We start from the raw sequence: 25,523 nt of genomic DNA, 5'->3' as shown, positions 1-25,523 counted from the left end.
AAACGATAAATTTGCCTCTGATGATTGTTCACAACTGGAACTGTCCCATTAGCATGATTGGTGAGTCTGAAAGAGGAATAGGAGGGGGTGGAAGACAGAAATTCTGGGCTTCTGTCACAAAGCACTTGCTCATACTAAACGCAGTCGACTTTACATTTTGATTTCTTTGTACCTCCCACTGCTAGAAGTTATTTTATGATGCATTTTAGTGCAGGGAGAACAACTCCATATGTCAGCTGCTTAACTGTGTGGCATGCCTAATAGGCTTACAATTCATTTCAAGTGTTTTAATGGGCCACAAAGACAGGTGAATTTAACTTCTAAGGTGCCATACAGATTTTAATCGCCCACACTGCATGGTCAAAGTCTAAACAAAGTGCATACCTGTCCAACTGTTTGCTTACACATCCAGTACTCCACCGCCTCTGCAGGTGAAACCCGTCTATCGTCTTTCATGGTGTTTAAGGTGTGGCCCTACTGTTGGTCCTCTCTGGTTTCCCCTCCCCCCCCCTTCAGCTCCGTCCAATCCCCGCCACCAGGAGAACTCACCTGAAAGGATTTGTATTTAGGGCCGATACTCGTCGCTGATTGGCCAGGTGAAGGCACTCTGCCTCAGGGCTTCACTACCAATGGCGACAGTGCTGCGTGACTCATAGGGAGAGGACAAGTTGCTTCACTACACTTCTCCTTTTTCTGTTTCAACCAGCAGCCTTTGCATTGTCTTTCCCCCCCTCATCTCCAGCTTTGTTTTGTCACTGTAGAAAGGTGTGGGCCTGTCCACGTCTTTAGGCACCGTTGTCTTCCTTTGAACACGTCTTGGATTATTTCCAGTTTCACCATTTGCTGCCGATTCTTCTCTTGGTTGCTGAGATCAACACTTGGTTGGTTGTTATTATGGACCTTGTCACCCGAATCCTGTGTCTTTGAGGTCAGTGACAGATACTTCTCCTCTCCACATGTTACCTGTTTTAAGCTTTTTTTCAGTGTGTTAAAAGAAAGGTATACATTTTACATGAACAAACATAAATAATATATATTTAGGACGTATGTGAGTAAGCGGACAAGCAGTCAGGTAGTTGGTTGCTCTGCTGTGCATGGCTCTCGTTATCGTTGCGCTGACATGTTTTAAGGTTTTCAATAGAGAGCTTTAACAAGTCATCCCAGTTCATCTTACATTTAGGAGCATGTTTTCTCTTGTATTGCATCTTTGGAGGCATACTAATAAATCAAATGTCACTTCAAAAAACAACAAACCTGCATTTGTATTTATTCTAATCACCTTCTTGCCCATATCTCACCATTTTCCTCAAACCTAGTTGAAACTTTTTAGTGCCTGAAAACTTGTCAGATAAGGTAATCACTTTTAACTTTAAAAGCTGCCATGTGTAGATATAATAAGGATGATCTTTAACTTATATGTGTGTTTGTTGCATTTCTTTTCTGAATTGTTGCCTTATATGGCGTCTTGAAATAAGGGCGGGAACAGTATTTTGCAAGTCCCCTGACCAAGCCCACATGTATTTTTCACTGTGTAGTAATGGTCTACTAAAAAGTAATTACACTCTGTGATGATTTTGATCCATAATTGCTACACAAATGTCATGCTATTATTAAAAACTGTGAGTTGCTACATTCACAATTAGAGTAGAGAAGAAAAAAAGTGGAGGAACGGCTGTGGTTTCGCTGTTGGAGCTCTTAGCCACAGCCACATCGAGTCAGTCATGCAGAGCTTCTTCAAAATCTTCTGATCACTAGAACAGAATGCTGCTTATCTTGTAATGTAGATGCCCAGATGTTTGACATTTCAGCTCACAGCAAAGTCTGACCCTGAAGTGCCTTGCTTCCTTTTCTGTGCATGTAAAAGTTAACCTTGTGTAAAGTCTGTCAACCAAGCTATTGTGCTTAAAGTTGTTGAGTATCTGTTTCTAAAAGTTGCACAGAGCAGCAGAGATAAAAGCACACTTCCTGTTTCCTCAGAAATCTACTCTGCACTTTGTGCACCACAGTGTGCATGCAATACATGTTTGAATAAACATGCCTCCGAGTCTGAGTAACATTCTGACTTCACATGCACTTTTTTCTGAATCTGCTTTTAAATGTTGCTTCATTGAAGATGCACAGAACTGTGCAGTTATCTCAGTGAAACCCCGAACAAGCACAAAACATATTCGTCTAATTTTTAGTCTGGCTTTTAAAAAATGTAATTATACACAAAATATCCAAGCGTGTGATTATTTCATTGGTTTGGCATTCAGAAATTATCTTGTTGATGTAATGTTTTGCATAACAGCTGAGGCCCATTAAAGGCAGTGTAGAAGAGGTCATCTTACAGACACCAAATAAATAAATATCTCTATACTTTAGAATGAATATTGAGTATTATTGGGTGAGGGTCAGGTGGCCTGGCCCTGAAAAACAGAGGACTTTTTAATTTTTTTTTATGTGTTGTACCATCAACACATGATTCAGTGTGTGAATGGCTCTGTTGTTGAGCCGGTAGAAGTTTGCATTTGACCTAACTTGCCTTACTTTCTCATCATAACCTATGGCCCACCTTGATTTGGATTGTAAATGAGGGCCTCTTGCCTCAGAGGCTGAACTCATAGTGAAGCTGCTGTTTAGTGAGGTTTTATGCCTCTCATTGAAAGAACAGGAGGGCGGCTGGACTGCAGTCTTTCTTCCTTCAATACAGTGTCAACAGGTCTTAGCCTGTAATTAGATCATTAGGCTTGGGCAAGATGACGGAGGTGGTGCAAGATAAGGACGTGACGAGAGCAGGAGCAGGCGGGGTTTCGTTTATTACTACAACTCGGGCAGGCCGAGATATGTAAAAATCGAGGATTTGTGTTGCTCCATGTTGCAGGTGCATGCTATCACGAGAAGAAAAGAAAACACAGAGCCAACTGTGAATGGTCAGGTACAAACTGTTGGTTATGATTTGAATAGAATAAATGAGAGTAACATCACCTTTGTGTGGTCAGATGGCAGTAGAGACATGGTTGTTAAACAGTCCTAATTGTCGATGTTATGACTGCGTATTCAAAACAAAAATGGTGCCATAATTTCCATGATTCAAGTAATGAAATATTTTCTTAGTAATATTATGATGGCTTTGGCAAGAATTATTTCTTTATACAAACAACTTTGCTTAAAGTATCAACGTGTTCATGTGTTCCTTTTTGCCTGGTGACCATGACTTCTACCACTACCCTTCAGCCGCCTTATTTATTGAAGCCGCTGCGGAAAACCAGTGAACTCATAGTGAAACTAGTGAATAAACAAGGCTTGTGCACCCGCAGCCATTGTATTTCAGTAAGCCCAACTGGAAAATGTCTCATATGAGAAAGCACAATCAGAGCCCTTTTTGTATTGCTAAACGATGAATTTGCATCACATTTCCACGTCAGTTTCCCCATTTCTTCTTTGCTGTTTTATTTTCCATTGCTCTCTTTTTATGGGATGGATGGAGACCTAAAGGTTAGAGAAGTACACTTGTGATGGGAAGTTTGAACTCCTGTGACCCGTTGGGAAAACCTGGGTGGGGAAAGTTAATGTATAACTTTCTCTTCTGCTTAATAGCTACTGTGCCACTGAGCAAGGCACATTCAGTATTCAGTTTGTAAGCTGGTTGTGTATCTCTGTGAATATGCTGCCGGTGCTCAAGAACCCTCCCTTGATAAATAAAGTTAAATCGATTGAGCAACTGTCTCCCTGTGTTGCAACCGTCTCATGCTCGGAGCGTGCTAGGACTGGCCGTTGTTCTGGAGTACATACCGAACCAGAGCTGTTATCATCACATCTCACCACAGAGCCCAAAAACCAAACCGTTTGAAGTTCTTCTAGCCTGGTGTATTTCATTTCAGTCCCCGATCTTGATTTATATTCGAGGGGCAGAGATTCTTTCTTTTGTCTCTTTTCTTCAGTGCATTTCTGTTGACTGGGAACTCGTCTGTGATTTCTTTCAGTGATGCTTTCTCTAAGATACTGATGATCATATTGTTTGTCTGTGTTAGTCCTTTAAGTCATTTTTATTTGGAGTTGATTTACTGTGTAGTGAAGTAAAAAGACTTTCTAGATGTTTTACTTACTACATGTTGAGGCTAATTTCTCACATAAATACTGTAAATCCTATAGATTTAACCCCTCCAGTGTGTACTCATTAACTTTGTGGTTACAAAAGTACTGGTATAATATGCCAGGCTGAAATAAGTGAAGTAGGTCATGTTTTCTCACAAAGAAAGAGGGCGCACAAGAGAAATGATCTAGTAGAGGGAATATCAGGTCACACCTTTTCACAACACTCCTGCTTATGTAATGCAGCATACTTATCTGGGAGTATTTAACATAACACGAGTCTTGGCATGACATATGGCGTCACGGTCAGTTGTGAAAAAGTAAATGTAACTTCTGTTAACTCAAGTGCCATACATAGTCATAGTTTTGAGGTACTGAAACTTGGGGATTCTGCTGCAGTTCAGATGGAAGTATTGCATGTTTTCATCTGCTACATTACTTCAAAAGCTTTACTTAGTAGTTATTGTTCAGATTAAAAGAATAGAGAACATTAATGGTTCTAGTGCGCTGCCTCATGATGATGTATGAATATCTATGCGCTGTACAGTTGCGTGTTAAGGAAAGTAAGATTAACCTTTGGTCAAGTTAAAGATCTGAGTACTCCGTACACCATTTCGGCCACAGAGAAATGTAATGCAAAGTCCTCCTGTATGTTTCTAGAATAAAAGGTTGATCCTGCTGCTTTCTTCTCAGTGGCATAAAATTCAGGTGGCATTTAGCAATGGATTAGTTTGCATCCTTGATAGATTTTCAAAGGAATGTTGGCGTCACATATTTAAAAGGTGCTATATTTACGTATCTTAATGTGAAAGTTCAGTTGCTATCAATGCAGTTCAGCTATCTCCTGTGAGTCTCTTGCTCTGTGGTTGGACTCTACTTCCTCTGTCTTCAACTGCAGCTGGCGGAGATGATAGTCCTTTTGCTTTGAGGCCTTGGTGAACTTAGCGTATCAGTACATGAACCAGTTCCACTTGGATTCACCAGGGGAGGGTTAACCCACAGGACTTGAGACTCACTGGACAAGTACTGACATCAGCAACTGCCACAATAGGGACTAACAGCCACCACGCAGGCATGGACATGTAACAGGACAAGGAACTAGCTGGTTCACAGTAAGTGAAATAAATAAAACAAATGCTCCATTAAAAAAAAAAAATCAAATTAATAACTTCCCTGTCCAAACTTTCCTACTTCACATGGACTGGGCGTGACTAGTTGTAACACAAGATAAAAGTAAAAAAGAAGACGAAGACTAATGCGAAGATTAAAATGACAACAGGAAAAGGATGCAGAGATTTGAGAGTTTGGCTCTGTTTCCAGGCAATCAGAAGCACAACTAATCATCTAATTGCTTCAGATCAACTATCTGTGGGGAGAATTGTCATTTAGAGATCGATTCTACCCAAAAAGGATTGTGATATGACCTTTTGGCCACATCCCTAGTACTAATAAAACCAACAGACTCGCAGAAACAGTGAAAAATAAATATAACATCTATAAAATAATGAACTGGAAGCCGTGTGACTTGGTTAATGCTGTTTAGAAATTACTTCCCTTTTACTATCATGCAGTTAAAGAGACCTACTATTAAGTTAGTGTTGGTTGATATACATTTTATATAAAGCGTCTACATGGAAATGATGATAACTCATTTATCTTGATAAAAGTTAATCTTTCATAGACGTTGTTCACTGAAGTTGTGTGGGCGGAGTTTGAGGTGCAGATTTATTTTTCCTCCAGATAAAAACAGCATACAGACATCAGAAAAAAATTTCCATTACAACCTTCTGTTGTGCTCTGCATTTATTTGAAACACAGTCATTTGGGACTGTATACTTTACAAACAGAAAACTCCATGTCTTCTGATGCAGTTTGATGCAGTAGCTATAAATTGCTAATGCTATATAAAGGCCTGAAAGCAAGTTCACAGTGCAGTGTTTTTGTTTCCAGTTATGTGGGTTCCACCCTGCATGAGGTAACAAAGTGCAAAAACGTAGACTCACCCTGTGTGAGATGCATATGAACATAAAACTGACGCAGTCTGAAAAAAGTTTTAGCTGCTATAGTTTCCCAGCTCTGCTGTGCTAATTTAGACATCGTGTTTGCTTTAATGCAATATTGTTTGGTGCAAAGAGTCATTCTAACCCAGGAAAATTGATTTGCCACATGTTTTTAGGAGGCTTTTGGTCCCAGGCACCCAGCTGCAGTGGTGTCTGAGTTTGAAACTTTCAGCAGCAAGCTCTCTCATATGGAAAACTGGCCATGCCCATAATTACTGCGGTTCTCAGATGATCTGCTGAGTGGATCCCCTTGTCTGAGTGCTAGTGTCCAAATATAAAAGGACTGTAACAGACTCTGTCATTTAATTTAGCTAAAACGAATGCCTGAGGGCTTCAAGGAATGACTGCTGCATGCAAATTTCTAAAAATTTGTGGTGACACGGTCGATGTATAAAAATCAATAATAACATCACTTCTTACATCTGTAACTCTTAAGTTCTTGCATCCACACATTTGGGTCTACATCCAGAAATGATTGATTTATGTGACAGGACCGCTTTGGTTCTTTTCTTTCTTTCTTTTTCTTGCGTATTCAATTGCACCTCACCCACAAGTAAAAAACCCCCCACTGCATTCTCATTACATAACTTGACAATTCAGAAGATCTCCTTATTTGCAGGATGTTAGATGTGACTACTGATGACATAATTAATAGCAGCATTTAAGCTTAGCTAGAATCAGTCAATAGGCCAGTGATTAACATGCAATATTATGTTTGTTTAATCTGCCAGGGATGAAACATCCAAGATAGCATGGGTTAGTAGGTAAGATTTAGAGCTAAGTATAGTGATTTACTATGTTTTTAGTCGCTGCTCTAAGTTAATCTAATCAGCTGTTGAAGTTTGTAGGCTATACTAGGATGATAGTAATGTAGTGGTTTTTTTCAGTGAATAAAGATTATGGATGGGTTTGATTCTGTTGATGCCAAAGTGATTATGGCTTCTGCTTGTAGGTCCAATTTTTTTTAGTTGTTAATGGTTTTATGTCACCGAGTCAGAAAGCAGTTTGAAAAAAGCCTGTCATGTGACTCAGGTGTGGAAACGCTCCACTGCCTGGAGTTTGACGTCATTGTTTTAAAATGCACGACTGTAGAAGTGCAGTATATAAAGAACTGAGGCACTTTGAGGCTTGCTGCTATTACAGATTGGACAATTTCAAAATGTTTCTTAGCTGGAAGAGTTCTTTGTTGTGGAAAAGAAAAGAAAAATCAGAGGAGTAATTTTTACAATTCAGTTTTTTTGATTTCAGCCAGCTTGGCAATCCATTCAGTTGTGTGTTTGTGCTTGTTATGCTTGGTCTTCAACATGTATCCTCACAAACACACAGTGTGCCTTTGCTGAGCTGAATGAGGCCCACCTGCTCTGTTCTTGTTCCACAGAGCCTACTTTACAAGCCCTCTCCCTCTGCGTGTTCCTAGGCAACAGCCACTCCTTGTTTACCTTTGCGTTTTTGCATTGTGATTCTCATCAGAACAACATAGCCCCAGCCCCTCTGGAGACTGATTGTCAGGCTTTTTTATTCAAAGTAGCATGAAGCAAAGATTAGCATTTGTATGAGCCTGTAGTGTGTGTATCTTCCTAGAAACTCGTCATTTTTCTCTGCACGTGTAGTTATTACTGATCCCAAATATGGTAAAGCAATCACACTGTGTAAATATTTTGTTATACAGCAGTACTGAGCACAGCTGTCTCTTTAACCAGGTAATTTATTGTCCTCATTTCATGCACCTATGCTGCACCTTCCTCATCAGGTGACTGTCATAAACAAGTGTATTTCATAAAGCCTTCTCAAATATTGACCAGCCTGAGCAGACAGTCCTTCTGTCCCTTGCAAATATGTCAAACATCTCTCCAAATGTATGAGCTGCGCCATAGATTCACATCTGCGGCAGCTGGAATATACGAAGTGGATGGAAGAGGGTGGTATTAGCAGGGAATGTTAATTTGAATGTTATGAGTAGTGAAAGCACAGGGCGGACACGATTCTAGAAAACTTGTTAAGATGACGAGCTCAAGCGTTTGAAGTCCAAGTAATGCTCTAATACCTAAAGCATGCTATCCAAACATTTGTCATGAGTCCATGAGTTGTTGTAGCTTAGGCCTGTTAGGTCACTCACACAGCTTAACACTTTTTCCCTTGTCTGTATTTGAACTATGCACCTGGCATCTTGAAAAGCAATGACTTTGCACTTCTGTCCTTCGATCCAGGAATGGGCACACGTTTACTGGCTGCAAGATTAGATAGAAACATTGGCCAGTGGTATCCAATACCACACTGACCCAGTATCCAATTGTGCGAAATCAGATAAGCTGTCTTGAAGGGGCTAAGCTGACTCAGTGTGAGTGGTCCTATCAGGGAGGCTTTATGGGGGATCAGATGAGAAGAGCTGATTTTGTTGTTATTAGCTGTTAAACTGAAGCATGATCCCTGGAAGTCTCAAAAACAGCCGGGGCTGTAAATCTGCATCTCTGAGAGGGTTTTATCCTTTTGATGAAAACATAATAAATGTAATAGGATGTAGTATGACATGCTGTACTCGTATTATATGGTACTTATTTCTAAAGACAGTGAGCATTAAAAGGAATACTTCTGAGAAATAAATTTATTTGCCTTCCAGCACAATAATGATGAGGAGATTTAAGGCACTTTTATGTTTGTGTGCTAAATCTAATGTAATTCGAATGTTATAGTGTGTTTGCATAATTTGTACAAAGATTTGTAAAGTCTGTACTTTCACAAAGTAGGTTAACTTATCAGATAGTAGGCAGGTTTTGTTACCTTTGAACAGAGCTAGCTTTCCCCCCCTTGTAGCATTAGGTAAATATTTATCATACAGATCTGTGAGTCACATCAATCTTCTCAGCTTCCATGTTGTTTCTTGAACTAGTGGTAGAGTCAAACTGTATGACGAGACAAAGATTACTTTGTCTCTGTCTGACTATGTGCCTTCTGTAGGTGTGTTGCCTGTTAGGTATTACTGCATGCCTGACTGTAGGTGGACACATCAGCCTGCTTGTGTCCAGACCTGTTTGGTATGCAGCCTCCTTTGCAACAGCCAGGTCCCCCTTTATATTCCACAGTCAGCCCTGAAATGTCTGGGCTCCATCCGTAACATGTACCTACGCTAAGAGACAATCTAGGAAGTATCTTGGCAAAGTTCATACAGTATAGGCTTTGTGGATTTCTTCCCTCCAGTTTATTAGGAATTGTGGAAAGTTGCGTAAAAGAGTGGCAGCTATCAGAGATAAAGTTGGCATCGATGTTTATAGTGTAAGAAGGAATTTAGGACGTCAACTTTCAACTTGTTTTTATTTAAACTCAGTTGATAGTATGCTGCTGGTATTTTTTCCCCTGGGTACAGTATCCTCCCTTGCTGCTGTCAGTATTCCTGTGAAATGACATCTTCGTGTTGGTATGAATGTAAGTGCTTGTGAGTGGTACAGTAGTGCAAATTTTATAATTACTTTAAAGTTTGAATTTTAGTTTGATTATAGTGATGAAGGACAGGTTTAAAGCAACTTTTGGTTCATACAAAGACGTGACTCTGTATGTACTAGCCTCCTGTATATATCTAGCGCTTGTGGGAAGCTTGCTTATTGTCTACAAAAAGAGAGAACTTTGACTTTTCCAGTCTAGTCATGCATCAAATGGCTCCCACTCAGCAGCCAAAACAACAGCAGAGCCTAGAAGTTCAGATGAAACATTTCAGCTATGTCTCCAAGAAAAGAATCAGCAGGGCAATGAAACTCCTGACACACATGCACAGACATGCATGCTTTTAATTCATCCGTGCTCTCTGAGTTCTTTTTACTCAGAGATCTTTTTGGGTTATTTTGAAATTATGTCATTGAGCTCAGATGTGAGAGCATTTAGAAAAAGCAACAACACGGTTTATATAGTTCCCTGAAAACAGGCCAGTACAGTTTTGGAGCCAGCTCTGGTTTGTAAAAAGCTTGGATATATCTTATTGCTCTTATCAAAACTTCAGTTGCTTCTTGTTCTTTCTTACTGGCAAAGAGCAGCATAGAAAACTGAAATCACAAGCTTTACATGCTTTACTGCTTCGAGTATTCATTTTAGGTGTATAAATGTAAAGCATTACTGCCTACAGATCCGACTACACGCAGCGCTGCTGTGAACGTCTCGAAAAACATTCACGGCAGTGCTGTAAATATATATGTTAACAATATTTTAAAGATATGGCGCTGCACACAGGCTTCCACTTGCATGGATGGCAAAGATCACATTTTTAAATAAAACTGTGGCAGAAGTGTGGCGGTCACAGCAGCACACAGCGAATCAAACTGTTATGTTTGGTGCAGTTTCTTTTCTAAAACTTTGCTGCAATTTCCTGTCCTGTTTTCACAACTTTAGTGGTTCTTCCTATCTGTGACATGTGGCTGGTTGCCACATTATAGAAGTAGGCTGCTGGTGGTAATTTTTACTAAAAGCCCACATCTGTTACTTTACAAAAGGCCTCTCTTTGGATTTGTTGCGTATCAGGTAAGACAACAGTACTGGAATCAAGATGGATTTTATTGATACTTCATTGTGGTTAGATTTGTTTACCGTGTATTTCTAAGCTTAATATTTGTTCATGTTCAGTTTAGAACAAAACCGAATATTGTCACACTTGTAATGAATGACTTGGGCTTCAGGCAAGTTCTTCTCTGTGTCTTCTAAAAACATTTTGCTTTGCTGTCGTTGCGCACACTGAAATACTGTATGACCAATAAGAGAACACTGTGTGACAGGAACTTTGTAGTTTCTTCTTAGAATTTGTGCAAAACCAACTCACGGGGCCAAATAAGGGATGTGTGTCTGTTTTGAGGGGTGGGTGGGTTAGTAATGCTATCTGCTTGTGCATGACTTGTGTCAGCATTGTGGGGAAGAGATGTCTGCAAATGGCAGGTGTGGCTTTGAGAACTCTGGTGTGATCCTTTTGAATCACTAAACAGCCCTGACTGCAGTAGCAGGTTTGAAAATGTCAGAAAGCAAAAGAAAGCTGAGAAGCGTCTCATCTGCAGAATACATTTTTGAAATGACTCATTAGCTTCTTAATATTTTGAATATACAATATTTACAGATTTCTTACTTCTGACTAGTTTAACTTCTAAAATCCAATTATATGTTACACTGTCAGACTTAGTCTTTATCTAAAGTCCAACTGCAGTGTAATCACCTTCATGTTTTACGTCACTCTGGCAGTAGTTATAAAGAAATGGTACCTGTGTGACAACACTCAAGTCTACGAGCGTGATAGTGTGTTGTTTCAGGAGGAAGGAGGGGGAGTTGAGAACTTTCCGCTCTTACACAGAGGAAGAAATTTTCTTCTGAGTGTGGTTTAACAGACAGGAAGCAGCAGAAACCCAGTGCTCAGTGATGCTGTTCCTGTGAGTGCAAAATTCACAGGTCAGTTTGTGGGTGTTTTTCTTCTTCTACCCGGCTTTAAAATAAGTCATTTCTATTTTTGTCTGTCATTCTTCGTGTCGAATGGCGTAAACAGAAACGTCCAGTATTCTACGCTGTGATGAAGCACACGTTAGGAGCAAGAATAGCCTGTGTCTCATGTCTTTACTGGAAGGAACATGTGACCAAAAGAGAAATGGAATCTGGTCTCTGTGGACATGTCTGAGTTGTCGTCTCCGGGGACAGCACTAGGCTTTCATCCCTAATCTCCAGACCATATTATCCTGCTAAAGCTAATGTCCAATCTTCCATAAAAAAGCCTAATGTTATACTGAATAGTGTGTTAGCTGGCACGGACAGCCGTTGTCACAGGAAGGCATGGGTCCTTCTTCCAGAGCTTGAAGCCTGAGTGGAAAAGTACAACGTTCGCAGGAGATGAGATTACATTCCATTCGCTTTTTGAAAGCCTGTGCGCGAGGTGACATTTTTCTTTCAGTCTTCATTTGGCCCTGGCACGGCAGAGCCAATTGCCTACTAGTGTAACACAGACACAGCGAGTGCTGGCTCGGATGCATTGCTGTCTGTGCTTCTGATGCCTGGTGCTCTGCAGCTGCATGCCATTAGCCGGTGTCTATGCCTGCCTCTGTGCCCATTCCAGCCATTTTATCACTACACGCTTGGTGTGGCCCCTGGAGTGCTGTGAAAGTGCTGCTTTATTCTGGTCAATAAAGTGGAGTTGGAGTTTGAAACACGGTGAGGCATGTCGTATTGTGCAACGCTAGGTGTTGAGTAAAATATAGAATACGCAGAAAATGCTGTATACAAAACAATTATGTTGCTGACATAGTGCATTGGCAGTGATGAAACCGCCCTGTTAGTGTGTTTTTTTTTTGTTGTCTGCCTTTGATGCAAGACCTTAATTACTGTTCTCTTACTTTGCTGAATTCATCCACACTGCCTGTACTTTTAGTGCTTTGTTGTCTCAAAATGTAGAATATACATCCAGCTGTTCTTTCATTATTCGCTCTGATCTGTGCTGTGTTTGCAACACTGCTGTGCTTAAGGAATTTTCCTTGGCGTCCAAAGTGGCATTGTTACATAGATGTGGGTGGGTTAACCACAACTGAGAAAAACAAAGGGGAACTGCTGTCCAGAAATGATGATCAGGATCCTCTGATGCCCATGTGGGCTATCACAGAGCTCCAGGAATGAACTTGGGCCTCATATAACTGAGTCATTTCCCTAACAGGAACCAATAGGCTCCTGCAAAAACAGCATGCTCGCAGCTATATAATAACATAGTGGTAAGTAAGCCAGTGCATTCTCATTCATCTATGTGCCATGTCGGACATAGGTGTATCACTGCACAGGCGACCGGGGAAAATTAAACCTTTCATGTGAGGTAAAGATTTCTTTGTACTGGTGTTGAACTTTGCAGGTGTAATGAGTGTAGAGCGATTCTTGATTTATTTCTCTTTCAGTTTTTACCTCTGCAGCGTTCTATACCGTTGTGAGGTTTTAATTAATACCGCTGCCCCTCTGGCACCATCCATCCTGTGACCGTTGTTATGTAGCTACCCCAGTACACTGCTGAACAATCAGCCACCTAAGGAAACCTGTATTTTTGTAACCTGAGCTGAAAAGGATTGATAAGTAAAGTTTGCTTAGCCCTTTTCTTGCATCTCACAATGTTTGCACTCACCACATGCAGGGTGACTCATTGCACAGTCATTCAATTGGCTTAAATTACCTCCTTTCATGGTCAACAATGAGCTCAGCTGAAGAGACGAAAGCGGGGGAAGTAGGGCCTTCTGGGAATGCTCCATTTGTTCATGAATCCTGACTCTAATTGGTTGTTATTGGGACTGGCAGTCACCATGCTGTAGGGGTGGAGTACGCCAGTGTTTGGTTCATACGCTTCCTCAGTCTGCTGCACACTGAACTGCCATATATAACAGCCAGTCATAACTGTCTGAGGAGAGCTGAGTGATAGAAAGACTCCCATCGTTGTGTCACCTGACAGGGGCCACAATGGAGCCAAAATGTCAGCTGTAACTGATAATAATGCTCATTATGCTACATTCCAATGAGCTATACCATTAGTATGCACTTGGGATAACCAAAAATGTGTTAATGTAATTTCAGCCGAGTTCTAACATTCCAAAATCTTTTAGAATACTAAAGTGAACAATGCTGGGTTTTGAATATGTGAAAGAAAGCTTTAATGTGAAAGGAGTCCTGAGCGCCCAGCTTTATAGATCTCCCCATGTCTGCTAGAATTGTAGTGCCCTAAGGCTTACTATTTTGGTTTTAGGCATCAGACTTTATTATTTCAGTCACATCACTCACATCACCATTGCTTCCAGCTGCATGAGGCAGCTGTTTTCAGCAAAAACACTTGTGTACAGATGTCTGCCCAACACCAGCAACAAACAGAAGAAGGTAGCTGTTGACCACAATCTTACAAAGATAACTATTTCTGTCTGCTGGGTGTTAATGGGTAGTTCTGCGCTAATAACACCCCAATAACATCCCCAGAACCCCCACCCACCCATCCCCCTCCAAAATAAATGAGTGCACATTTTAAGTAGTTATTAATATGTTATAGCATATGGTTTTCTTTTCACAAGGACATAGTCAGACAGGATGACATGGAAAAAAACCAAAAAAACACATGTGTCTGGTTGGAGTCAAACCTTGCACACACTAGCATTAAGCCATTAAACCTCACCAGAACGCCCCACCTGGTAACCACGCTGAAATATTCAAGTCTGGCAAAAGAAGGCCCCACCCATAGCGAATCACAGGCAGTCTATTTGCTCTGTAGACTATTATGCATTCACTAACATCCCAGTAAAATCCCTCCCTTCACTGTCCTCGTCTTCTCCTCTTTATGACGTAGTAAATGCAGTTACAACCCTGCCCCTGTGCTGGGACAAGGCAGCTGTTGTCATGTGCTGGGGGATAATGTGCAGGCTGCGTCTGACTAATGGCTGGCTCTCTTGTATCCCAGTCTACTGTTAGCACTTTGCCAACTGGGTCATCCAGATCAATGAAGCTCTGACAGGAATATAGAAAGTACATGCAACCACTGACATAGTCTGGTACATTGTAGCAAACTGCACATAAACACAAGCATAAAGCAGAGAAATAAATAAATTATATTTACTTTCATCTTTATGCCTGTTGATTTGATAACAGCCATTTTTTTTGTCATCTGATAAGTGGCTAGTGACTGGATGCTGATTATTTACCCTTCTATAGGCACAGTCCTTGATAGCTGAAATGTACAGCTTGATAAACGTCCATAAATCGAACACAAACTGCAACTACAAAAGGGGAACCAAGAACGTCTGCAGCGGAGAACATCTGCTGGATTAGCAGCGTGTCTTCTCAGATCTGCTGCGAAGCTGGGCAGGGCCCTGTCAGAGTGATTGCATGCGATACAGATAACACACATTTAGTTTGCAAAACATGGATCAAGGCTTCTGTTGTAAGTGTACGAGTACACCAGTGGAAACTGCAAATGATTTAAAAAGCAGACATATGTGTTTCATTTGGAAGCCTCACACAGTATATCGCTTCTGCTTGAATCTGGTAATTCACAGTACCAAGCATAAAGATGCCAAGAAGTCCAGCACACTGAGCTCCAGACAGATGGCGGCAGCGTCCAGCCCTGGCGGAGGTGGGCATGGATGCTGCAGCAGGGACAGCATGAGAGATTGACTGGAGTGAAACACTAGCCTTCTGATTAAGTTTCCTCGTCTCTCTTCTGTTTCCCAAAGCAATGCCTTCCAGACAGTAACTGCATGCTACTGGTCTGTTTGGATGCTTAGCAGAGAAATACACTTTAATGTGTTTGCTGGCTGTGCCCTATGAGCTGCAGAAGTCCTTCACTATCACCTCCTCTTCTGTTCCTTTAAAATACAGTTTGGCCTCGTATGCAAGTTTGTCACTCATACAGGCATTTAAAAGCAAATAAGCTCCACCCTGTAGCAGTGGCAAAAGCAGGAATAGCGAGTGTTTGGAGGTGGGGGAAGGTACCAAACATTTCCAACTTCTTTATTCCTGCCAGCTCTGATCTCTGGGAAACAAGAGGGAGGGGCTGTGTTTGTCGCCCCTGGGTTTATACTTATACTTTAACCCAAAATCAGCCCCTCCTACCCTTCATTCCCGAAACCTGCCTTTGGGTATCGATTGCTGGGACACACCTAAAGACACACACACATATACACAACAAGAAGTACATGACCACCAGTTTCCCTTCAACACAGGCTGTGATCACAGTAACTCCCTGAGGGTCAGTACAGAGGGGCTTCCAGAGCCGCATCAGACGAGTGATCTTTTGCCTGTGTGTGTATGTGAGAGTATGTGTGTCTGCATGTGTGTGTGTGTAAACAAGGGAGGGTTTGCTCAGACTGCTCATGTGATCATAATATCGACCCCGCTGAGCCTTATGATCTAAGGCAGAGTGCTGAGGGGTGTTTCACACTGAGGGGCAGAAAAAGACATCTGTGTTTAAATCAGAATGAACTGTGCAGTAGTTCGGTGAAAAAGAAAACAGATTTACTCATAATACTACCAGAAATCCTGTTTAAAAAATGTATAAAGTAGGTCTCGACCCTACAAGTTCAAAAACAGCAGAAAATTCTATCACAGTAATTTTTATTGTTTGTTTTTTTTGGGGGGTGGTCCTGAATTTTTTTGTCTGATGATGTCACCAAGAGCATGTAACTTTGCTACATGCTCACGTTTTTTTCCAGCATTTAACTAAAGCATAATCAGTCAATCTGGAACATTACTGACAGATTAATTGATCATTAAACAAGTGTTGACGGTCTGTTTATTAACACTGTAAATGGAGTATTTGCGCTTTGTATCTCTACCGTTTGTATTCACATTGATATTTTCAGTAAAAGTAACTGCACAGATTGTAAATAAGAAATTTTAAACCTGGTGACACTAACGTTTGTTAATTAGTGACTTTTTAAAAAAAAGGTTTTTAGGCTGGAACCAGTCAGTGATCTGATTTTTCAGCATCAGATCAAAACTAGGCATGACCCAGATAATGCCTAAACTGCATAGATTTGAGCAGGTTATAGATCTAACCACTGTAAAGTCCCAGGAGTTCCACTTTATGAGGATTTTCTACTAGAATTACTGCTGACCTATCACCTCTGTCTCTCCATCTTCCAGGTGTAGATGCTTCAGGCGCAGCAGGGCCCAGCCTCCGTGTCAGAGTGGGACGAGGCTGCTCCCACCTGGGCCACAGGACTCCTCTGAAACTTGGCTCATGGTCTCTCTCTGAGCAATAACTGCTCAGATTAAAAAGACGGGATTACAGGGAGGCCATTTTGTGAGGTGAAACTGAGTCTGTCTGCGCTGGAGTAGTTATAGCTGGGATTTTTTTTAGGCTGCTCTTCGACTTTGAAACTCCACTACCATGACGACAGCAGTACAACCCAGTGAACTGGTGTTTGAATTTGCCAGCAATGGGATGGACGAAATCAATCAGGTACAATCTCACCAGAGAAATCACTTTTTCAAATGCAACTCTCTGTTGTTGTTGATTTTTTTTTCATGACTCGACTTATAGGGTCTGCATTAGCGTTCAAACCCGTCGAGCTCAGTGGCCGACCGTCTGTCTTTTCCTACATGACACACTGTATGCAATCCTGTTGAAAAATGAAATACATTTCAAAACAAACAAAACTAGTGTAAACAGCATGGCCACTGGGGTAGGATTAGCCTGTGATCTCTAAGTTTGACGACACAGAAAGGGAGGAGGATGGAGCCGAGAGGAGGTCTGGGAAGAAGAGTGTGGGCTGCCGGTAGCACAAAGACTGAAAAACCTGCAGTGAGGCTAGGGTGTGTGGGAGGCAGAGGGTGGGGCTAGGACGTGAATGTGTTTATTACCCAAAGGTTACTGTGTGCATTCGATGTCAACTTGTGCCTGTGTGTTTTTTCATTGCTCGGTCAGGTGTGCAGTTATCTCTTCCCCACACCCGGGTCTGAATCCTGTGGAGCAGGCTTGATTGTAAGTGTGGAGATGTATGTGTGTTTATGTGTCCTAGTATTTGTATGTGTGTATCTAGAGTGGCAGGCTGTCATTGGATCCCTGAATAGCACCAGTTCAAGCCTAACCTGATGGACCAGTTACAAGGCTGTTTAGAAGGGATGGGATAATTCCAGCAAAAGGTCTTGTATTGTTCCAGTGCTACAGTTTTGTGACTCGCTGCACCCACTTGGCCTGTTAGACAAGCAGTTTGCCTCTATTTACTAACTCATGAATATACCCCCACACACACACTGAAACGAACAACTCACAATGGCACTTCTGCAGCGGCCATTTAGACATTTAAAGATTTTATTTTCTCGCCACAGTAAAGCTGTCGGAGCTGAGTAAAATCACCAAGTAGATTCTGTAACGATTGGCCTTGCTATATTGGTTTGTGAGCCAATGTGTAGTTTGAACACAGTCGGGATCTGCTTCAGCTGAGGGTAGGGAGACGCGAAAAGGCTCCCAAAATTTCCTCCATTTTTAAGCTACATTATAAAGGCATGTGGCTTTAGGCAAACAAGCAGCTTTTAAACGTGATGGTATCTCTTACTTACGCCAGCTACACTTTCTCAAATATCGTGATGCGGATACAGAAAGTGTACAGACAGTTGGACTACATTGTGGTTAGGCAGGTAAAGCAGAAGAGAGTGGGGTGTGGGGGAACAGGCTGCACAGATGCTGTGCTTTCAAAGCAGAATGGGGAACTCAGAAATGCAAATTGGTTGGAGCTTTATCGCCTGTGTTTCCCTACTAGAAACACTATTTAGGTCAAGAAAGAGGAAGAAGCCGTTAGGATACTTGTTGTATGTGCAGTATAATTTGTGTTGCATGCAGGGTGCTTGTACCACCTTCTCACCGTTTTACTCCTTTAAACAACAGTTTCACTCTTTCATAGTTCTTGCCGGATTATCAGCGGGTTCGCACAGCAATGCAACTCTGAATTGTTCACAGAAAAAAACAGAATCAATTTAACATCAAAACAACAGCGGAGACGGCAGCAACATGTGTCTGCCGCTCTGTCAGCAAACTGTGTGGGATCACAGGCTGTCTGCATTTAGTGGGAGAGGGTGGGAAAGGCTGCTGTTTCAGACGCAGACAAATAGTCGCAACGGTTTTATCTCCTGACACACGCTTTGTTCTTATTCAAGGACAGAAAACGTAATTTAAGTCAAGCCGGGAAAATGGGGTAGCCTCACTGTCTCGCACTCTGATAGTATGTCTACCAAAGAGTCTGATTAATGGGAAATATTCAGTGCATGTCAGTGAGACACTGATAGCACTCGCAGCCATAGCAAAATCCAGGGTTTTTAGTAGTCCCAGGAAGCCTTGTGGTTTTTCTGCTTAGATGGCACAAGCTGTCTGTATCTGGTAGAGGTATGGTAGACATTATGCAGGGCCACCTCCTCCCTCGACTCATAAACACCTTATTAATAAAGAATCCATGAATAATTAGCGCTAGTGCTGCTAAGGAGGGCTAACCGTTTAACACTGTGTCCAAATAATGAGCCAATCGGTTAGGTTCCTGGTTAAACTATAGCCGGGATGGGTATGCAGCCACGCACACTCGAATGCCCCTCTTCCCAGCCTCCCCCCAGCTCAAGGCCTGGACACCTGGTATGCCCCAGAGGGCCAAACCAACAATGGACACTTGTGCAAAGAGACAGATAAGCCTTTATTCATGTTCCGCCTACCACACCTTTTTGTCTTTCCTTTTAATCAGGTCATCACTCTAGGAATGTGATTTAAGGTGTTTCATTGATCGACATTGTTTGTCTAAAATTAAAACAAATGAATCATGAATCATTTGATGTAATTCAGCGAGGTTCCGACACATTGTCATTTAGAGACCATTTCTCACGAAGCTAAACATAGTAGCTTCGTCTGCCTGTCAGCGGCACAGAAGAAATGATTTCAAAGCATTTTGAAGTGTAGTGTGCTGCCATCTGCTGGTGCCCAGGTGACCACATGTTTTGCATCAAGTTGACTTCTTTATATAATGCTGATAAAATGGTTTATTTGAATGATTATTAAGTCAGCATTGCACCGGATTTTCATGTTGCATTTTCTTTATACTATTTGAGAAGTACTGTCAGGTTTTGAGAACCACATTTTGCACATATTCAAAGGACTGAATTAGCCTCTGATTGACTCAAACCAAGTGCCCAGTGAGCCCTTTTGACATGGTCTCTATTGGTGGAGTTCACTTTGGCCCACACTCTGGTAATTCCCTCTTTCCCCTCGCTCCTTCCTGCATCAGATTGTGCCATGCCTGAAATGAGATAGCGAATTCCCAAAGCACATTTAGGAGATGATGAAGGGTGTGCTTGCCTGCAATTCATGACTTCATGCATTAACATTCATTTGGTCTTATATAATTTCTGAACATAAGATTAACTCTTCAGGTGAAGTGGGCTAGAACAAACAGCTGCTTCCTGGCTTCTTCAGCAGGCTCCTCTGGACCAATACAGCACCACAGAAATGAGCTCTCCTCCATGCTATGCGCCTACACATTAGCTAAAAATGAGTGTGAATCTACAGTGTTTCACAAGGCAGTAAAAATAAGAGACCAAATGGTGTTTTAACATTATCTTGATATCGTGTGGTTTTTATATCACATTTATGACGTGCAGCAGAGGGATTGATTGTATTTTTATTGCATATACACTCAAAGACGTATGTACAAAGATCCACGGTCCTCTGCCTCCGAGGGGCATCGTTAGTGTTACAGCATCTCAAACCTTTCTGTGTCTGTGTGTCTGCTCTCTGTGCAGCTGGACGACCCGTCAGTATTCCCAGCGGTGATTGTTGAGCAAGTTCCCGCAGCCGATCTGTTGCAAGTATACTCGGGGCTCGAGTCCGATGAGGTGACCAACGGTATCATGGTGGATACCACTCTCCATGTGGTTGAGGAACCATCCATCTTGGAAGGAGGGGTGGATCTCACAGGTGCACATGCAATAAACGCTGAATTTTAATGAGACATAACAAAACTAACAAAGCACACAAGTGGAAGATGCAAAGCCAGAAAATTACAAACTACACATTTAATTCCTGCTCCGTTGCACAGCACAAACAGCCTTCTTAGGTACTCTTCAAATTAATTCATTACAATTAATCTGTAGGCTGACCCACAAACTATTCACTGAGCAGTGAGTTACCTGAAAATTCAGAACATGCAAGCATGCATTCAGCGATATTAACTTAAAAATGAGTCTTTCTCCTTAAAATGAACAACGTTTTAAAAATGTACTCTCCTTGTCGTAAGTGAAAGCTGACATAAAAAAAGAACCTTTGTAGCCATTCACCTGTGTCTGACCTACACTTCTCAAAAAAGTAAATTATGCAAAGCATTAGCCTCCGAGTATTTCTTATTAATGAATTTGTTGTCATCTGGTGGACAGAAACAACAGTCTCAGGCACAGAGGACAGCATGGAGACAAATGAAGCAGCGGCGGCTCTTCTTAACATGGAGTCTCCGAACAACATTTTGGACGAGAAGCGTATGCGTAAGTTAATTTGCATGCTTATTATTCCACTCCTTCAGCTTGTGACGAAAACGTCAGCTTTGATCTAACGCTGTTCATCATTGCAGCTTGAAACACTTTTCTGTATCTCTTGTTTAAGTTCACACCTATGGCACTCTGCTTGAGGCAGACCTGACATATGCCCCACTGAGGCCTGACCAGATGGACGGTGTTGCCCTTGACATGTCCGTAGACGAGGACACCTCATCTATGGATGAGATTCCCCAAAAATTTCCCTTAAAACCTCAGAAAAAACCCAAAGGTAAGACATTTTTCCTCCTTGTTAGAACTCCCTCACTAAAAATTCACTGTTGTAGGTAATTAGATGATTTCACTGTGGCCTTTCACCTTATAACACACTACTCCATAATTTGAATCATAGTGCGAAAGCCGCGGGCGGTCCGTCCCTGCTCTCCCATCACCACCCCTAACCTACCACTCAGGAAGAAGAGCAAAGAGGGCAAAGGTAAGCCTCACTAACTAGTCCACTTTTCTATAATCAGCCAATAAAAATCAAGGTCTGTCCTCCTCTTGTGTACGCTCCATTTCCTCATGTGGAGTGTGCAAACAGCAGTCCTCAACCCCTGCAGTCCAGTGGGGTCGAATCTAGGAGAGTTAATGGATGAGGGGATCTCAAAGTGCTGTGTTTCACAGGGAAACAGAAGTGATTGCAGGCTGGAGGGCACGTTGATGCTCTGCTGATAGAAGGAGACTAGTGGTGTGCCATGTAAAACCTCATTGCACCCTACAGTGTGACTCAAAGAGGAGGGGACTGGGGACAGCAGGTTCAGTTGCACACATATACATCACCCTGTCATGGTGTCTGGGATGCAACTGACTACTGGGAGCGTTGCTGTTTTTAACCACTTCTGGCCGAAGCATTTCATGAATTAGAGTAATCTACTCCCAGACTTGATATAATTAATGTCATCCCAAGGCACGCATGTACACATACAATGGCTGGAATAAAAGAGCAGCTCCTCCTGTAACCCTGTGGCGTTCATATATTCATAAACTGTACTACTAAATGAATTATAGATGTCTATAGCACAGCTCCAAGGCTTCGTCGCGAACGTCTGACTCACTTGAAAGTTAAAAACAAGACTAAATTTATTTCCCCCCCAATTTGCAGGCAATACCATCTACCTGTGGGAATTCCTTCTGGCCTTACTGCAGGATAAAAACACCTGTCCCAAATACATCAAGTGGACACAGCGGGAGAAAGGCATCTTTAAGCTTGTGGACTCCAAGGCTGTCTCAAAGCTGTGGGGCAAACACAAGAACAAACCTGACATGAACTATGAGACCATGGGAAGAGCTCTCAGGTGAACATACGAGCATCATTTTTCTGAGCAACGCTGTGCTTCAAATGAGCTTTTATTTTGCTCTGAAACCTAAAGACATGGTTCCATAGATGTATTCATAATGCCCATCAGGAATGACTATAACGTGTTGGACATCTGTTTTCTTTTCTAGATACTACTATCAGAGAGGCATCCTGGCTAAAGTGGAGGGGCAGAGGCTGGTCTATCAGTTTAAGGAGATGCCAGCTGACCTCGTGGTGATTGAGGATGAAGAGACGGGTTCTGATACCAATGTCGGCTACGGAAACCAGAGATCGACCAACGGGCGGTCTGTGGTTCGTGGAGGGTCCAAAGGGCACGGAAGAGCTCATGGTCAGCAGCACGTCTCGGTAAAACAGATGAAGAAAGAGCCAAACAATGAATGTCTCTACCAGGAAGCTAACGGTGGACAGGCTGAGCAGCTCCTCCAGTCTGTTCATATGCTGCAAGCCAACCAAGGGGCCGGAGTCCAGGAAACAGCACAAGCTTTAAGGTGAGCGACTGTGAAAAACACCAGAGGTGTTTTAAGAGGAACCAACAGCAAAATGAGGAGTAGTTTTATTTTTGTTTCATTACTCCACAGCGGATACCAGAAAATCATTCTCTGCTTAATGATCTTTCAAACTAGGGCTCGATGGGTAAATCAGTTGGGCTGATATTAGCTTATTCTGGATCTATCTGTCCATATGTCAGCAAAAGTAACAGATTTGCAATACAGAAAACCCAAGAGTGAGCTTGATATATGGTAGAGTCGGTGTCTCTAATACACTCTTTATCCATCAGAGAACACAGATAACACTGAGTCAGATCTTATGATTATTTACTTTCTTGCGAAGAGCTAGACTACAAGATTGACGTTGTTGTCGTGTGTGATGAAAATGTGCCAAATGCTGGTAATCTCAAAGGCTAGAAAAAGGGGTAACAGCTAGCTTGTCTCTGCTGATTGCCTCTTAAGATCATTAAATGCAAGACTCTTATAAGCCATTGTTCTTAGACACGAAATATGCCCAGCATTCAATTCTTCAGACACACATGTGTTTCACGCTTTCTTGTCTTTGTGATTTTTGTGTAAAACAAATGAAGTAAGAAATCATATAATCGTCATCCACCAAAGTGCATGTCAGTCAGGTATCCTTACCAATAACATCAAAAACGTGGTAATTAAAATATAAATGTCATTATTAATCTCAAATGATACATAAACTGATTATTCTAAACTAAGTTTATGTTAAATGCTTTATGCTTAAATCTTACTCATACTCACACATGCATGCATCATAGCTTTGGGCCTGATATTCACAGAAAATGTCTGAGTCAAAGCTTATCGCTCTTATATTAGTGGCGGCGTCTTGTAGGGGGAACTCAATTACATCTCGAAGCCTCGTATGTACAAAATGTCACCTTTTGAGAATTTGAGATGCAGAGTTTCATTATACATAATAAAACTGTGAGGTGAGCACAGCAACAGCCAACCCAGCAGAGCTGAAGTAAAGCTTTACTTTATATAATTCATTTTTTTGTTGTTGATGTCAGTAAAGTGCCAGATCACCTTTAGATTTTTACAAAGTGCATTTCTTCTTCTTCTGTTTTTTGCGTTCTGGCACAGCTTTACTTTGCATTTTATTTTTCTGTTGCCAAGTCTGCTGCCTGTATTATCACAAAATTCTACTTTTTTTTTTTTTTTAGTGGTTAAACATTGTCTGCTGTTAGAAATTGAAGAGACTCATAATTTCCACAGTACAGCTGTCAGCACAATTTGTTATTTTAATAAAGGCTTTAGTTCTGCTTTTTAGGCTCATAGCTGTGCGGTCGCTAATTTTCACAGTAGGTGTCCGTTAAAAATAAAGCTTGTATATATTTGCAAAGATATAAAGAGAATATTCAGTTACACCAACTCTGTCAGAGACAGTGAAGAGACTCACCTACATCTTCTGTTTTTTTTATTTTATCAGGACCATTAACACCCCTGCATCAGTTCCTATGGTCCTGACATCTTCCCGCTCGCTTCAGTCTGTTCCCCTCACTGTTCTAGCCAACGGGGACTCCAGTCACTCCCCTTCTCGGGTTATTCTCCACACCATGCCCTCCACGACAGCAGGTGGTAAAGATGTGCTTACCATCCATACGGCTTCCATAGCAGGTGGGGCTAACAGCCTGCAGGATGGCCTCCCGCAGCAGCTCTTGGTCACCAGTCTGGGCTCATCTGCCTCCTCCTCCTGCACTTCCCCTCCAGGAGTCATTAGTTCCACCGCTTCCAACCTCAATGGTCTCCCCCGCCTTGTCACCATTAACACCACCTGCGGGCAGACCATGGTGGCACAGCAGCCCGGCACCGTAATTGCCACTGTGCTCAAATCTAGCGACCTCTCAGGGCTGCAGGTGAAAGAGGAGATGCTGGACCCCACCTACTTTCAGTCGATGGTGAACGGCGATCCATCACTGGCCGCACATACTTTTGAAAAAGAGGAGATGGAAGCAGGGGAGGCGGAGCTGCAGTACAGGACTGTTATCATTGATACCAGTCAAAGCCAGGGCCCAGAGGGCGCAAGTGAAACTATAATTAATGGACATTCTTCTCAGAGCAGCAGCCCTAGTGAGGGTCTGACCCCTGTGGAGGAGCTGGAAGTGCGTGGAGAGATGTCCCTGCAGCCTGAGCAGGGAATCAAAGGCCTGCAGGAGCTGCCAGTGTCTGTTCAATTGCCTGCAAACTTTATCCAGATAAAGACAGAACCTGCAGAGGCTTAGTGCTGCAGGACTCTTCAACAAAAGCTGAACCAAAATTGAATCCATTTTCTTTACCTACCACAGTGATCTGATCAAAGATCAGAACGAGGGATCTTGCAGCTTTTAAAGGTTGGTCAGTTCAGCCTCAGGATTTATTGTTTACCAACATATTTGTGACCATGTGCCTAATTTTAAAAATCAAGGGAGTGTTTAGTTTTTTTAAGAAGTAACTTTTCAGATTTAGGATTCTGTTTTTCTGTAGACACAATCCCCAACACACACACACACACACACACACACACACACACACACACACACACACACACAC

The 25,523-nt window shown here is 42.0% G+C and overlaps 1 protein-coding gene across 7 annotated transcripts in view; it reads left to right on the top strand.

Moving 5' to 3' along the window:
- Window positions 1–25,493, top strand: part of elf1 (E74-like ETS transcription factor 1) — a 39,006-nt gene extending 13,513 nt beyond the window's left edge. For 2 of the 7 annotated variants that reach the window (XM_005722887.2, XM_005722885.1), the window contains exons 2-10: window positions 16,740–17,058; window positions 17,524–17,580; window positions 20,376–20,550; window positions 21,006–21,110; window positions 21,229–21,390; window positions 21,511–21,594; window positions 22,261–22,453; window positions 22,605–22,964; window positions 24,424–25,493. In XM_005722887.2, the coding sequence (XP_005722944.1) occupies window positions 16,987–17,058; window positions 17,524–17,580; window positions 20,376–20,550; window positions 21,006–21,110; window positions 21,229–21,390; window positions 21,511–21,594; window positions 22,261–22,453; window positions 22,605–22,964; window positions 24,424–25,216 (2,001 nt within the window). In that variant the 5' untranslated portion in view covers window positions 16,740–16,986 and the 3' untranslated portion in view covers window positions 25,217–25,493. Of the gene's footprint in view, window positions 1–649; window positions 929–2,895; window positions 2,913–10,583; window positions 10,638–11,528; window positions 11,547–16,739; window positions 17,059–17,523; window positions 17,581–20,375; window positions 20,551–21,005; window positions 21,111–21,228; window positions 21,391–21,510; window positions 21,595–22,260; window positions 22,454–22,604; window positions 22,965–24,423 lie in introns of those variants that run through there. The other 5 variants (XM_005722884.1, XM_005722888.1, XM_005722886.1 and 2 more) reach the window with 5 other exon arrangements.
- The last annotated feature ends 30 nt before the right edge of the window (window positions 25,494–25,523 follow it).

The sequence above is a fragment of the Pundamilia nyererei genome, unplaced genomic scaffold (genome assembly GCF_000239375.1).
Source record: "Pundamilia nyererei isolate P.nyererei 1_Seehausen unplaced genomic scaffold, PunNye1.0 scaffold00008, whole genome shotgun sequence".
NCBI classification, from domain to species: Eukaryota; Metazoa; Chordata; class Actinopteri; order Cichliformes; family Cichlidae; genus Pundamilia; species Pundamilia nyererei.
This window is presented reverse-complemented; position numbering and strand designations above follow the sequence as displayed.